Source organism: Colletotrichum phormii, assembly GCF_030913505.1.
Source record: "Colletotrichum phormii strain CBS 102054 chromosome Unknown BDP81scaffold_10, whole genome shotgun sequence".
NCBI lineage: Eukaryota > Fungi > Ascomycota > Sordariomycetes > Glomerellales > Glomerellaceae > Colletotrichum > Colletotrichum phormii.
Window position 1 is genome coordinate 1,482,170 of NW_026851452.1, and position 15,033 is coordinate 1,497,202.

The 15,033-nt window shown below is 52.0% G+C and overlaps 6 protein-coding genes across 6 annotated transcripts; 3 read left to right on the forward strand and 3 right to left on the reverse strand.

Moving 5' to 3' along the window:
• Window positions 1–73: 73 nt before the first annotated feature.
• Window positions 74–2,241, forward strand: BDP81DRAFT_349297 (T-complex protein 1 subunit delta). Its single transcript, XM_060586177.1, has 4 exons — window positions 74–284; window positions 350–401; window positions 465–1,120; window positions 1,170–2,241. Exons 1-4 carry the CDS (start codon window positions 228–230, stop codon window positions 2,010–2,012), a joined length of 1,608 nt encoding a protein of 535 aa, XP_060445468.1. The 5' UTR covers window positions 74–227; the 3' UTR covers window positions 2,013–2,241.
• A 665-nt stretch (window positions 2,242–2,906) lies between these two features.
• Window positions 2,907–3,656, reverse strand: BDP81DRAFT_394505 (uncharacterized protein; the record flags this gene model as incomplete). Its single annotated transcript, XM_060587971.1, has 2 exons — window positions 2,907–2,982; window positions 3,220–3,656. The coding sequence occupies 2 exons, from the start codon at window positions 3,654–3,656 to the stop codon at window positions 2,907–2,909; spliced, it is 513 nt and encodes a 170-aa protein (XP_060445469.1).
• A 1,749-nt stretch (window positions 3,657–5,405) lies between these two features.
• On the reverse strand, window positions 5,406–7,282 carry BDP81DRAFT_394506 (cytochrome P450; the record flags this gene model as incomplete). The annotated part of the gene is made up of 6 exons (XM_060587972.1): window positions 5,406–6,203; window positions 6,287–6,324; window positions 6,413–6,538; window positions 6,637–6,788; window positions 6,873–7,014; window positions 7,132–7,282. 6 exons carry the CDS (start codon window positions 7,280–7,282, stop codon window positions 5,406–5,408), a joined length of 1,407 nt encoding a protein of 468 aa, XP_060445470.1.
• A 1,698-nt stretch (window positions 7,283–8,980) lies between these two features.
• Window positions 8,981–9,783, forward strand: BDP81DRAFT_488825 (methyltransferase; the record flags this gene model as incomplete). The annotated part of the gene is made up of 2 exons (XM_060595247.1): window positions 8,981–9,043; window positions 9,078–9,783. 2 exons carry the CDS (start codon window positions 8,981–8,983, stop codon window positions 9,756–9,758), a joined length of 744 nt encoding a protein of 247 aa, XP_060445471.1. The 3' UTR covers window positions 9,759–9,783.
• A 69-nt stretch (window positions 9,784–9,852) lies between these two features.
• On the forward strand, window positions 9,853–11,488 carry BDP81DRAFT_488831 (chaperonin 10-like protein). The gene has a single exon (XM_060595248.1). It carries the CDS (start codon window positions 10,270–10,272, stop codon window positions 11,404–11,406), a length of 1,137 nt encoding a protein of 378 aa, XP_060445472.1. The 5' UTR covers window positions 9,853–10,269; the 3' UTR covers window positions 11,407–11,488.
• Window positions 11,489–12,073: 585 nt separating this feature from the next.
• Window positions 12,074–13,965, reverse strand: BDP81DRAFT_481400 (cytochrome P450; the record flags this gene model as incomplete). The annotated part of the gene is made up of 4 exons (XM_060594963.1): window positions 12,074–12,536; window positions 12,627–12,715; window positions 12,781–13,197; window positions 13,272–13,965. The coding sequence occupies 4 exons, from the start codon at window positions 13,963–13,965 to the stop codon at window positions 12,189–12,191; spliced, it is 1,548 nt and encodes a 515-aa protein (XP_060445473.1). The 3' UTR covers window positions 12,074–12,188.
• Between the last annotated feature and the right edge of the window lie 1,068 nt (window positions 13,966–15,033).

Consider the following 15,033-nt stretch of genomic DNA (forward strand, 5'->3'; position numbering starts at 1 on the left):
TGACGCAAGGTACCTTGAGGTACCGGGGCAGGAACAACCTGACGGCCGCTAAAAAATATCCCACCGCCGCTGGGGGGTTGCTACCTGAGAGAAAGTGGGCGATCGCAAAAGAAGGCGACAGCGGGACAGGCCCACGACGATACCGATACCTTTGCACCCCGTGTTTAGCTTGTCTTCCCGACCCCGAACTCTCGATAACAAGCACAACACAAATCAGATTCTTCAAAATGGCTACCACTGCAGCTGCCCCGGTCGGAGGAGGCTCTGGCAATGCCACTTTCAAGGTACGAACTGCGCGCCCATATTGAAGCTTCTAGAGGGGGAGCTATTGCTAATACTTCACCTACAGGACAAGGAGAAGCCCGTCGCCGTCCGCTCCTCCAACATTGTTGCTGCGAGAGGTGAGCAAGACAAACAGACCTGCAAGCTTTCTAGATCATCAACTGACTCGACTTGACTACTAGCCGTCGCCGATGCGATCCGAACTTCTCTGGGCCCCCGCGGCATGGACAAGATGATTCGAAGTGGAAAGGGCGAGACGATCATTACCAACGATGGCAACACAATGTTGAAGAGCATGTCCGTCATGCACCCGACAGCAAAGATGTTGGTCAACCTTTCGGCGGCACAGGACGTGGAGGCGGGAGACGGTACAACATCCGTGGTTGTCATTTGCGGTAGCTTGCTTGGTGCCGCCGACAGACTGCTGTCAAAAGGAATCCACCCCTCCGTCATCTCAGAGGCTTTCCAGAGAGCTGCTGCCGCAGCTGTCGAGGTTCTCCACGACATGTCACAACCCATTTCCCTCACCGACACAGCATCCCTGCTCCAGGCAGCCAACACATCTCTGTCCTCCAAGATTGTGTCGCAATACTCCAACATCCTCGGCCCCATGGCTGTCAACTCCGTTGTCAAGACCATCGACCTCAAGACGGCAGACAACGTCGACCTGAAGAACATCAGAATCGTCAAGAAGGTTGGCGGAACCATCGAGGACAGTGAGCTTTCAGATGGCTTGATCTTGACGCAGCCTGTTCTCAAGGGTGCTGGTGGTCCTGCAAGAATCGAGAAGGCCAGAATCGGTCTTATTCAGTTCCAGCTCAGCCCTCCCAAGCCCGATGTAAGGTTACCCCTCAGATTCCCCTTTTTGCGGTTGCTGACCAATCCAGATGGAAAACACTATCCAAGTGAACGACTACAGACAGATGGATAAGATCGTCAAGGAGGAGCGTCTCTACCTTCTCAACATGGTCAAGAAGATCAAGAAGGCGAAGTGCAACGTTCTCTTCATCCAGAAGTCCATCCTTCGCGATGCTGTCAACGACCTGTCCCTGCACTTCCTCGCCAAGCTTGGCATTCTTGCCGTTAAGGATATCGAGCGTGATGAGATCGAGTTCATCTGCAAGTCTACCGGCTGCAAGCCCATTGCCGATGTCGACTCCTTCACAGAGGACAAGCTCGGCGCAGCTGATCTCGTCGAGGAGGTTCAGTCTAACGGAGCTCGCATGGTCAAGGTGACCGGCGCCAAGGCCACTGGCAAGACCGTCTCCGTCATCGTTCGCGGCGCTAACTCTCTCATCCTTGATGAGGCTGAGCGCAGTTTGCACGACGCCCACTGCGTTGTTCGCTGCTTGGTGAAGAAGAAGGCTTTGATCGCCGGTGGTGGTGCTGCTGAGATCGAGATCGCGTCTCAGCTCTCCAAGCGCGCGCGTGAGTTGACGGGTACCGAGGCCATTTGCTGGAAGGCATTTGCCGACGCTCTGGAAGTTGTACCTACCACTCTGGCTGAGAATGCCGGACTCAACAGCATCAAGGTCGTGACCGAGCTTCGTCACAGACACGAGCTCGGTGAGAAGAATGCGGGTGTCAGTATCAAGTCCGGCGGCGTCAACACCAACATTTCCAAGGAGAACGTCCTCCAGCCTTTGTTGGTGAGCACCAGCGCCATCGAGTTGGCCGCGGAGACGGTGAAGATGATCCTCAGAATAGACGACATCGCCCTCACCAGATAAGGAGGGGAATATGAGTCACGAAATCAAAAACAAAAAGTAAAAGGGGAAATCCAGGCTTGATGATCATGTACATTACGGCTACCTGGCTTGATTGCGGTGTAGACGTGGGTGGGCCTGGAATAGAGGCGTCAAAACTATTAGAAGCTGAGAAAGCAATTGATCACACCAGATACCTTGATGACACCTCAACCTAGTCTCATTTGCCTTCTTTAATCACATTGACTTTGAGCCTAGACAGTGCCGTGATCAAACTTGCCTTACTTGATATTACCGATCAAATGTCGATACACTCTGACACCCAGGCCCTCGGCCATGTCAGGCAGCTTGGTGTGTAACACCCAACACCTATTTTCCGACCTTCAGCGATTGCCTGACTTTCCTTCCCAAAATCCCACACTCCTCACTAAATGACAAGTCAATTCGGTATAACACTCCTCAAAGCATAGCTACCAGATACGGCAAATCTAGGGGCACGGCCCACACTTCAAGCTTCTTCCTGTCAACTTTAACTAAGTTACAGAGATATAAGATATTCGATAGGGGCGAACACCAGAACCATATGTTTCTCATAGTCATAAGCAAAAGGTCTCGATTAGTAAAATACTTGTCATTCTTTTATTCTAAAAGGGACATCCGGCGCCAGAGCCCTCTCAGTTAGGGAGCGGAGAATGCTACTCAACAATGTTGAAAGCATAAAGAAGAAAGACATGACCCATCAGCCGAGAGATAAGAAGAGAATATTTCAGAAGCACACGTCTCTCCCACGGTCCAAACTCAACATCGCCAGCAGGGCAACCATTCCTCGTCCCTCATCCCTTCCCCCTCCCACCTTGCGAGAGACAGTACCTAAGGTAGGGCACCATGAACGTCGTTGCTGGTCGATTCGCGCGTCCCTTACTTCCTTAGAGGCGTGAACTCGTCAGGGATGTCGGCGGCGGAGGTCACGTTGGGATCGGCGGCGATAGTAAAGCTAGAGGGGGAAGAAAAGTAGTCAGCAAAACCATTCCGCGCTTGGAGGGGTGATGAAGTTCTAAGGAATTATGTATCTGTTGTTCAAAAGGCAAAGGAGATAATCCATGGAAGCGCATACTAGACGGAAAAGAATGCTCGTGTTAGCTGTGTCCATGTTCTTGAGTTTTGGGGTCTCTCAGGGCACTTTCATACCAGTCTATCAAGCTTGTCGGCCTCGAGACCAACAAGATCATACTCGGAGCCGTCAACAAGCACCAGGGTATCAGGCTTCTGGCTAGACTCGCACTTTTGCTCCTGCCCTTCGCCGCCGACGGCAGCACACGTCTCTTCGCCAGCCTCCTGAGGCGCCCTCTTCCGGTTGACGAAGCCGTAGCCGCCGCCGGTGAAGAGGAACCCGCCGGAGCGCATGCAGACGGACGTGGTGCCGGCCGAGAGAATGGTGGCACGGCGGTTGCGGCAGTCGCCGCCGTCGTAGCCGCGGGTCTCGATGCGCCAGTTGGACGGGATGTAGCGGAAGCGGATGCTCTCGGCCGTGGCGCCGACGCAGCATCGGTTCGGGTCGATGGCTCTGCAGACGCGGAAGTTGCCGCCGCAGCTTTGGCCAAAGTGTTTCTGAATGTCGATGGCGGAGACGGCGGCAGCAAAGCTGACGATGAGTTTGAAGAAGTGCATTATGAGAGATAGAAAAGGGGTTTGAGATTGGGAGTAGTGGGAGTTTGATGGGATGGGATGTGGTGATTTGCTTCTGTGCTGCTTGGTGGCTGAGGATGAAAAAGATACCATGGCATCAGAATTGGGAGCATCATAGACCTTTTATAGACTGCAAACAGAATCACAACGAGACTCCTATTTGTGTGATAATCATCCGTTTACCTAGTTACCTAGGCATTGACTGCTTCATCAGAATCTGTCACGTCGTATACCCACACAGCATCGGCGTGCCAGAGAGACCTACACGCGAGTGGCTCTCGAGATGATCTGACAGAAACTCTAGATGTCTTGACGTTGATGTCTTTGTATTGGACTTGATCTAAATAGGTAAGTATATGTCGTTGTGACTTGAAGCCCAGGCTCTAAACACCTGCGATCCTTACATAGTTCCCGTTTGCCAGCGAGTAAACTTGTCTTTCAACTAGTACCTGAGTTCCTTCTCATCATCGTCAAGATAACCTAGAGATTGCCTTATTGAGAGGAGAGACTTGGTATTTTACGGAGTGTGATGCACTTTAGTTACCAATATTCTGCAGGGAGGTGGATAGACATATGTCCACCTCACGTCAGACGAGATGTCTCACTATCACGAAGAGAATAGAGACGGTGGACTCTCCATTTAGTTTTGATGATACCAAACTTTCGACTTCAGAACCCACGTGATGTGTCTCTAAATTGCCAGAAACGACCGAACCAAGGACTTGGCTGTAAGCAGTAGTCGTGCATTCGGACAACAATGCAACATCGGATTGACCTACATTTCGAAGCTAGTCGCGGTCCTTCCCGCCGGCCCATCGTTTTCCAAGCGGCTATGGAAGTTGTCTCACTGTTAGTCGAGCCATCTTCCTATCGGAGTTGTTCCGTCATCTAAACATTGCATATGGCTCGGTAAGAAAAATGATCAGTCACCTGACCTTGCCAAGGTAAGGTGACTGAGAATCCTGTGATTTCCATCATCTTTTCGACTTCCGTCGTACGTAGCATAAAAGCCCTCATAAAGCCAAGATTAAGACAAAATGTACTGGGCAACTCAAAAACTGTTCACTCCAAGGCTTGGCGGCTTCAGCTGTGCCCCACGATACTTCTTACTTCCCGTTCTGGTAACATCTTCCAAAGAGACTTGGCAGGGGCGGCAAGTCTGCTGTTACATAACGCAGCGAGCGCGCTGCTTGCTTGATTGGCCTCCAAAAACTTCAAAAGAAGCATAACATCTCACAATAATCGCCTGTCTACTTGCACAGTCGTAAGCCATCAACGTAAAGAAATACGGTCGAGACGGTGGAGGCCGGATGATCGGATTACTATTATCAAAGGGACCGTCTCCGCCATGAGAAACACAATCCAACAACTCCCGGTAGCCATCGGTGGCCGGACGGGCAAGACTCAGCTCGGTAGTGAAAACGGAGCCTAGACTACGACATAAGGACTAGGTTCATGAATGGCCCGTCTGCTTGATGAAACTGTATAAAGATGACTCACGTCAACATACTAAGTCAGGGTGGAAAGATACATGAACATAGAGACTGAGATTTCCTGGTTAAAGTAGGCGTTGCGCACTTTTGGTGTGATAACGGACGCAGATTATTAGGATAAAAAACGAATCTTGTGCCAGAGTGGCTTTGCTTATTGGCTTAATATAGTAGACTAGATCATGTACTGATTCGAAACCCACTTGCTTCTCTCAACATGATATTTCTGGGGTTTAGTCCTTTAAATTACGGTCGCCTTGATATGGTTGGAACCGCTCTTGGGAAAGGCCCCAAAGAAGTCAGCATCAAAGGCTACATCGCGCTCATACAGCGTATCATGTAACGAGAGCTCAAAGCCAGCCGACGGAGCAAAGATGCGTCCTAAAGTCAAGTAGATTCCCATGTTGGCCACGTCCATACCCACGCAGCTGCGGGTCCCGCGGCCGTAGTTGTTGATGTACTTGCGGAGGCGCTTTCGCTCACCCAGGTCAAGCCATCGCTTAGGCTGGAATCTGTGCGGATCAGGGAAGATCGTGGGGTCGAGATAGATGTCGTACGTGGACACGGAAACGGTGACGCCCCTGGGGAACACCACATTCCCGTACTGGATTTCGTTATCGGGGTCAGTCCTGGGTAACCGGCCGGCAATGGGGTGGTTCAGGCGGAACGATTCCTGAACGATTGCGTTTAGGTAGTTTAGCTCCTTGAGCTCCTGGTAGGTTGGAAGTCTGCCAAGCTTCTTTTCGCATTCTGCTAGCTCTTCACGGAGTTGCGCGAGCTCTTCGGGGTGGCTTAGGAGCATGAACGTCGCAAACGCGATGGCTTGGCCTTCTGTGTCGATGCCCGCGTTGATGCAGAGCCAGACCTCATTCACCACGCGCTTCAACTCCTTTTCATCGGCTGGAAGGTTCGACTTGAGAATATGCTGGACGGTGGATTTAAAGCCATCATCGGCGCCACTACCGCCAGTCTTTCCGCTTGTACTTGTGATATTGGTCGTCGCAGCACGATGTTGTTCAGTGACGGCCTGATCGATCAACTGCACATGGGCGCAACACGCTTCGTGTCAGATATATGGAGACTTGTGTCCGGACCGGCGCTGAGAATTAATGAAAGACTTACGTTCCGGAAGCGTAGAACGCGAATCATTCCAGGACTGACTGGCTCTGCGCGTTTAGCTCAGCGCGCGGGAGCTCGCATCACTGCGAAGAACCAGTGCCCGATGTGGCGACTAAATCATGTTCATACGACCAAGAGTCCTAGCAATATTGAACATGTCTTTCTCAAAGTCCTCGACGTCGACGAACCCAAAATCATAGCCGAGGTTCGTGGTACACGTCAGGTCGATGGCGAGGCATCGAAAAGCATGTCCCACTAGAAATCATAAGATAGAGAACGGGTCAGTCATTGCCAGGAACGCACAATCGTTAAACTATGGGGACTTGGATGAATGAGAAGGGGGTTTGAAATACAGGTCAACACGACGCCGGTGCCTTTGGCGGCGCGGAATCTCGCAAGTAGCCTTTGCACCAACGCCTCATATAAGTGTTCACGAGACATGATAAGAGGGGTGGCGAATACGGGCAGGATAGCCTCGCGGCGCATTCGATGCAACTCATGAGGTCTGAGTAAAGATTCGAAGAACAAAGGGTCAGCAAAACACTAGAAGTTGAGGATGAGAGACGTCCATGAGGTAGTCTACACTTACTCGGCTTGAAGAACACTATTCGGCGGGCCATTGGACCGATAATACCACCACGGCCTGGAAGTCTTTCTCGAGATCTTGAAAGCCTCGGTGAACTCTGGGTCCCGGATGTGCACTTCCCACGGGTTAATACGGACTATGGGGCCTGATTTTGGGGACAAATTAGCATCTTCAGGTTTAAAAAGTCGCTCTGGATCGCAGGAACACCGTCGTCACTTGCCTGATGTATCATGCATGCGGTTGATTTCAGCCCAGTCTCGACCGCCGCCATCTTTGAGAAAGTCGTAGTAGAACTCATAAGCAAATGTGAGGGCTGCCAACTTGGGCCCTGGGAAGCGGGCAAGCGGGCTGAAGAACAACCTGTAGACGGCGATAGAGCCAACATAGGCCACAGCCAGCAAAAGACCTGACATGAACCAAGCCATTTTGCACACCGTTCCAAAATCGTGATGAGAAGGGTATTAAATCAGTCCTGGGATGGATACGACGAAAGGCGCACACAGAATGATTTTGCCACTGTCGGGATGCTCAAACTTGTCTTGAGGCCTAGAATGCTGGGGGCTTAAGGTGCTTGTTTCTCTGAGGAGATAACAATGAGAATCGGACAACCAGTTTCCCGTTCACTACTACCTATGATGCGTCGATAGCCTGGCGTAACATCCCTCACCGCCTGAGATAGACTTATTGCAGGTTTACTCTGGGATACCAGAGGTTAGACTTGCTCTTGGCCGGTTCAGAACCATTGAGCGTGAGCTGTCACCGATGTAAGGGCAAAGCTTAGAAATCGCGTGCTCTCAAGTGGTCGCTCCCATAGTTGATTGAGGGACCAGTCAGTAGAAAATCATCCTAGCAGTATTCATACTCGTCTCGAAGGTATACGAGGTATGAATGTGTGATATTTGTCTAAAGTTTCGAGAAGTGTCACTTCTTGCAGCATGACTCAAGGAATGTTCAGCCCTTGCGGGCATTCGGTCTTCCAACTAGGTAGGTTGCAATTACGCCGTTGGGTACTTTTTGTTAATTCTGCTCCTTCCCCAAGATCTGACGAAGAAAAGTCATCTTATCTGATCTCTAAACCTTAAAAAACTTTGTCAATTGTGATCAACATTAGCTGAAGTTTATGTGCCACTTCACACAGGGTGAGGTGGTTGGTCAGCGAATTTGACAACATCGCCATGAATGTAACCGGACATACCGGGATGTAACATCGGTACAGGCGGGCGATGCCGAACGGGAAGCACCTTGGCGACTACTAACGGCTTAGGAGGCACGGTCCGACGGGAACAACAGGGCAAGATTGCTGTTCTTCATATAACTTGCCTTTGACTTTGACGGGTCCGAAACTTTAATCCAAGACCCCTAAACAGTTCATCCAATGACGATGTCTTGGTAACAGAATCGGGCATCTGCGGACTCAACTGTCTGTTACAGGACTCGATGCTGGTCGTCCACATGGCTCTTTTCATGGTCATTGGCCTGCCTGCGATGCATCTGCGTCCAGCAAAATGGAGGGGTCTCTGTCGTCTAAGTTTCAGGAGACTTTGACTCTGCTTGACCCCGAAGCGAAGAAGTAATCTAGGCTTCGTCTCTGTCGCCAAGCAAATAGAAGTTCCAATGAAGACACGTTTCTACAATCCTACCTAGGGTCCTGAAGAGCGGGGAATTCGAAAGCTCCCGGCGGAGAGTTCGGCGCCGGACTGACCGCTCTTGCGGGTTAAACGGTGTCGGCGATGAGGCCCCGCTGGTGATAGGGAAACCTCCGTGTAAGCTTTGCTTTGTGGAATACGCAGAGTCGAACTGCATGTGACACATTGTTTGTTGTCACTTGCGGCCACCCTATTCTCAGCTTCTAAAGTGGTGGCAGATGTACTTTGAATCTTGGCGGTTCTGGCTCCCAAGTTCTGAGTGTGAATGATGTCCCCTATATCAGCTATGCTGCGTCTAGTTTCCTGGAATCTCCGCAATTTGCTTGTGTTATTGAACTTCACCGACGTTCAAATTTGCCCAACGATTACAGTTGCCACACTTTTCGATACTTTGGCGGATTTCATTACAACTGAGAGCTGCGCTTCTTAGTCGTTTTTCGTTACTTTGGTCATAAACCTCGTACCATGGACCCGCCTCTCACTGAACTCGCCTTCAAGCACGGCACGGACAAGCACAGAGAAGGCAAGGTGTCTATCACTCGACAGGGCACCACCATGGAAGTCGGCGGACACCTGTACGCACCGCACTACGACTTTCCACTTTGGCCCCTTCCGACACCGCGAGATCAACGTCCTGGAGATTGGCGTGGGCGGGTTCGAAGACCCCAAAGCTGGAGGCGAGTCTCTACGTATGTGGAAAGAGTACTTCACCAAGGCGCAGATTGTGAGCCTTGACTACTACGACAAGACGGCGCTGCAAGAGGATCGTATTCGGATCTACCGCGGGAGCCAAGACGACCCGGCTCTCCTGAAGAGAATGCACGAAGAGTGCGGCGGGTCCGATATCATCGTCGACGATGGGAGTCACTGCTGCGACCATGTCATTACCTCATTCAAGATTCTGTTTCCGCTGTTGAGAAGCGGTGGTATCTATGCCGTGGAAGACCTGGAGACGTCGTACTGGAAGGTCACTGGTGGCTCCAGCACTGACTTGAATGCTACGACTTCGTCCATGGGTTTCTTCAAGAGTCTGCTCGACGGACTGAATTACAAGGAGTTTGAGATCCCCGAGTACCAGCCGACGTACTTTGACGAGCATATTGTGTCTATGACCTTTTACCACAACCTGGTCATCGTCTACAAGGGTGAAAACGACGAAGAAAGCAATGTGATGGTGGGCAATCAGATGCCGGAAGCGCTAGCGGCCCTGTACCCAAAGTTTGACTGGTTGAACGCGACTTAATCAGCGTTCAATGAGAATACAAGGCCTTATACTGCGTAGTAAATTGAGTCTCATAATAAGCCTATGATCTATCGTGTATTCACTAAGGCCTTTGATTGGTAACAGTTCTATGTATCAATTTCCTTGAAATTCGAATAGTGGACACTGGTATCTTCTAATGAGGTAGTATGCCGTACTCACTGAAACTGCATCATTGCAAATTGTATGGCTTATGTCGGCTGCATTCCAAGCGTCTCAATCATCACTGAGTTCCCAAGTAGAGATTCCAGGTCTTCTCATCTGGCGGAGCTGAGGTCTATGGTCAGTCATGAGTTGACTGAAGGGGGTTTTGTGTCGGTGAACCCAAGGTTCCCAGCGAATCTGTCATTCTAAGACCATAAGTATCCCCGTTCACCTCGCACTTAGATATCTGGAGCCTTTGGTTCATCCAGACTCTTTCTGATTCATAGTACACTATCATTTACACCCAGTGGCCCGCCTTCCAACGGCGCATGTCACTATACATTGCACAATGACTGCCCCGGAATCTCTTCCCATCACCCACAAAGCACTCAAAGTATCCGGGCCTGGACATGTCACCGTGTCCGAGGATGCCTTGGTACCATCAGCGGACCGATACGAGCTGCTCGTACGCGTGGCGTGTGTCTCGATCTCCCAAGTCGACTGCAAGTCTGCCGACCTATCCCCCACGCCCGGCGCAACCAGCGGCACCGATTTCTCTGGCGTCGTGGTCGCTCTAGGCAGCAGCGTCGACGCAGAGATTTGGCATGTGGGCGATCGAATCATGGCCGGCATCTTTGGCAACAACCCTCTTCAGCAGGACAACGGTGCATTTACCGAACATGCCGTCGTACCCGCCCGCCTGGCCTGGAAAGTCCCAGCCAGCATGGACTTTGCCACTGCCGCCTCATTGCCTGCCGCCTTGGCTACTGTCGGGTTGTCTCTGTTCCAGTACATGAAGATGGCGATGCCAGATGCAGCAACAGGCTCTCTGCAGCTCAGGTCGATCAAGGATTCAACAGCAGCAGCACCCGCAAGCCCGGCAACCTACGTACTGGTTTACGGAGGTGGCACGGCAACAGGGGCTATGGCGATCCAGGTCCTCAAGCTGCTAGGCCTCACACCCGTCACGACGTGCTCGGCATCTTCAGCAGCACGATCCCTGGAGCTCGGCGCCGCCGCGACCTTCGACTATCGTTCGCCCAGCTGCGGCGCCGACGTGCTGAGCTACACGCAGGGAGCTCTCACGCTCGCGCTAGACTGTATCTCGGACTCGGACTCGATTTCGACATGCTACAAGGCCCTGGGTCCCGCCGGCGGTCGCTACGTCGCCTTGGACCCCTTTCCCCTGCGCGGCCACACGCGCCGCAGCGTCAAGCCGGACTGGGTGTGCTGCTACACGCAGTTCGGGCACGATGTGGCCTGGGCCCCGCCGTTCGACCTGGACGCTCGCGTCGACGACCGGATCTGCGCCGAGGCGTGGTATGTGCTCGCACAGCGGCTACTCGACGAGGATCTGGTTGTGCCGCAGCTGTTGGAGGTGCGCCGCGGGGGGCTGGCGGGCGTCGGCGAGGGTATGCAGGATGTGCGAAGGGGTTTGATCAAGGGCAGAAAGCTTGTGTATCCTGTTGCCGATATTGCGGTATAGGTGTTCTCCGTATTCGAGTTGAGCGAGTAATTCTACATGTATCCGTAAAGTCCCCCCGGTTGAAGATGCAGGTGTAACCGTGTAAGTGGAGGTCAAATCGTGAATGCCGGAAGTGGGGCCGAGAGCAGCCCCGCGGGCCCCGCCGAAGTGCCGAGAGAACCAGAAGAACTAACGCCTCCGTGCCCATTTTGTAGTACACTGTACATGGACTTCAAAATCCCGTCGGCATACCGCCACATCAGTTAGTGATAGGTACTGCAGTTTGCCCAGAAAATCGAGTTCCATCAACCAATGGGCAAGCCTTGTACTAAGACATGGCGATTTTGAGTTTTCATTTCTAAGTACTAGGTGTGACATGACAAACTTGACAACGCGAGGCACGTAATTTCCATGGGTGTTCAACTCGGAAATCGTTTGGAAACCACGGAAACACAATCACCACACTTTTCAGTTGCCGAATAGTGTAGAGCGAGAGAACAAATGCTTGGGCAGTTAAGTTTCGCTAAATCCATGTAGTCCAGGTGAATTTATACTCCGTATAAGGGCATAATGCAAAGTCAACAATACACATACGCAACATGCCTAGAGTGAAAATCTGACAGGTCAAATTTTAACTATTTTCCTATAGACTTTGAAGACCTTCCACTTTCTTCAGCAACTCCACATCCTCAGCCTGAACAATGAACCACCCTAGTCTTCGTCCACCTGAAGAGCTCCCCGCAACTCTTGACTCGGCCGGCGCTTTTGTTCCCGAATCCGAGATAAAATTTCCCCAGGAAAGCCTAAATATCACTCATCTTCGCCGGAGTGATGCGGGCTAGCAACTTCGGCTTCGCCCAGATGGAGTGCGTCTTGACGTGGAGCCAGTCCACCGTGTCCGGCGTCAGGGCCAGGTCGAAGTCGTAAAGGAACCTAGCAAGAACGCCACGGATCTCATGCAGAGCAATATTCTTGCCGATACACGTCCGGGGCCCCGTGCCAAACGCCAGCCAGGCGACGCGGTTGTCGTACTTGTGGTAGGCGGAGTAGTCGACCTCGTCGAGGAGCCACCGCTCCGGGACGAACTTGGCAGGGTCCTTCCAGTGGAGAGACGAATTGGAAATTGTCCAGGCGGCTACGGCAACTTCGGTCTGTGGACATGTTGAGGTTAGTTACAGTACTTCGTATGTTGCTAGCATGGAGTTTGGCGATCTGCGGGGATGGAACACAAAAGCACATACCTCTTCGGCAAGAAAGTCGTCGCAAACCTGGTTTCCACCAGGAGCAACCTCTCGCTGCGTTCCTAGACCAACCTGGCCACTTGGGTAGACTGTATTCCAGTCAGTACTTGCCTGTTGCCGCGGAAAGGACAGCTCGTGTCGGAAAAGTTCTCACATCTCAGAGCCTCCTCAATGACAGCGTTCAGGTACTGCATCCTCTGGATTACCTGGCTGTTCAAGCTCGACCTGTCCGGAACGTCCCGGATTTCACGAAGGAGCTTCTCCATCTTGTCCGGGTTGCGGAGCAGCAGGTGCGTCACGGTCGTCAGGGTAGTGGCAGTGGTCTCCGTTCCCGCCACCATCAACATGTTGGCGTTGGCGTTCATGAGAGTGCGAGACATGGTATCGCCCGGCTGCTTGAGGACGTGGCCGAAGATGTCCGGCCTCCCATCGTTGCCCTTCTCCAAGCGCTTGACCACGAGGTCGCTGCAATGCTGCATGTGCTTGGCAGAGTCCTGCAGCATACCCTTGGGCGCGAAGAGATCGAACAAGAACCCGCCCAGAGGATAGGCCTTGATGACTGATCTCTTGTCTGTAATATTATAAGAATTGTTATCCTTGGCTTGTAAAAAAGGGGGTTTGATGGGTCGGGGGGTTAGGACGGACTCAAGAGCTTGTACATGACAAACACAGCCGGGACCCACGAGGACTCGATTCCAGTCTCGAGCTGGCCGAGACCCTCGCCAAAGGTCAAATCACCCATGACATCAAACGTCATGAAGTTGTACAGCGTAGCAATGTCCACCACGGTCTCGCCGTCGGCGCTGGCTTCGATCTCCGCGCTTACCCGGCGCATGAGCTGCTCAACGTACTTTTGTACGAGCGGCTCCTGCTCTTTCCACGCCCGCTCGCCAAAGGCTGGGTTGAACTGCTTCCGCTGCGCCGCGTGCCCGGCTGTGGTGGGCTCGAGTGCCATGGGCAGGCGGCCGCTCGGCAGGTTCTTGACGGCACGGTCGAGGTTCTTAACGTTTGGCTTGGCGTTGCCAAACTTGTGGCCGTAAATGTCTTTCCAGGCGCGGGGATCGATGAAGCTCAGGCGGTTCGGTCCGAGACGAACCGTCTGGCCATAAATTTTGTGCTGTTTGGCTTCCCATTGGAGGATGGAACCTTTGGTGAAGTGGTATGCCCAGACGGTGCTGGTCAGCTTGCAGAGGAGTGGCCCTGGGTGCTTGCTGAGGGGATGAAACCAGATGCGGTAGATAGAGAGCCTGATGAGCCAGGTAAAGAATAAGGTGAGAATGGTCGAAAGGCCTAAGACGACAGGACTGCTAATTGCAGCTTGAGATAGTTTCTCTTGCATCAGAGTTGGGATAGCACTCCATGCTGCATTTGCCGCTGTCTCCAGCGCTGATGGCGTTGCGTTTATGTTTGTTCAAATGACAGGTTGTACAGTGAGTACTGAAGGAATAGGTATGCTTGGGGGCCATCCACAAGACTCTTGGATGTAATTAGAAGAAGAAGACGCTCTAAGCTACACGTAACGGCTGGTAAAATATACCCAGTCATGAGCCTACCGACGAGAAACTTTGTGATTGTGGCGAGACCCGGCACAACTTCTGCAACCCTAGAGGTTCCTCCTTGACAAACATGATCGTGTTGTCCTCGAGTGTCCCAATTGAACTCGCTCCGTGTCCGGAATGGGCCATGGCGTAGGATACTGCCAATCTCAAGACCTCGCTCGGCGGGGATAAAGATGTACAACTTAGAGTTTCAGATAATGAGGCATATACCAGTCAGCCATCGAGTAATGTTCTACAGCCACGTCAAGGTCTCTACGGCAGTATCGACAGGCAACTCAGTATGCGCTCGTTGTATTCTTAGAACATATCCATCTTACTTCTGCTCGTGTAAGTGCCCTCGCACAGTGGAGGAAAGTACTATTTTGACCTCAGCCAAGCATCATGACTTTGAGTTTATGCTGCATCTGTATTGAAATCTGACATAAAAGAAGAGAATGCCCTGTAACCAGGCCAAAAGGAGCAAGTCAATGAGCGGTCTGAGTCGACACGGTGACATTTACCATAGAGTTTGAGGCAACCAGATATTCATGGAGCCCCGGATGTAGGTCTCGGGAAAGAGCAGAAGTTACACGACGCATACAAGGCCAGTTTCGGGAGAAGCGGTCTACAGATACTTCCCTATGGCGACATTTGGAATTTAGGCTTCAAAATTCGGACCTGACCCACACGGCAGGTCAAGAGCGGCATGGGGTTTGTGATAAACTCTCGGCCTGTTGGAGGCCCTGGTCCGGAGACGGTGTCTCTATTGCGGTTGCGGGACGGTTCGGATGGTCCCTCCCGCTGCGTCTAGCGAGTCTATCCAGGTCAATGTTCAACGGACGCTTCTTGTTCGCATAAAGCGTCATGAT

Bases quoted from the DNA above. Each gene is read 5' to 3' on its own strand.
- BDP81DRAFT_349297 (XM_060586177.1), top strand. From the start codon at position 228: ATGGCTACCACTGCAGCTGCCCCGGTCGGAGGAGGCTCTGGCAATGCC. The intron at 285-349 runs GTACGAACTGCG...CTTCACCTACAG, and splicing joins CTGGCAATGCCACTTTCAAG to GACAAGGAGAAGCCCGTCGC. The intron at 1,121-1,169 runs GTAAGGTTACCC...TGACCAATCCAG, and splicing joins TCAGCCCTCCCAAGCCCGAT to ATGGAAAACACTATCCAAGT.
- BDP81DRAFT_488831 (XM_060595248.1), top strand. From the start codon at position 10,270: ATGACTGCCCCGGAATCTCTTCCCATCACCCACAAAGCACTCAAAGTA.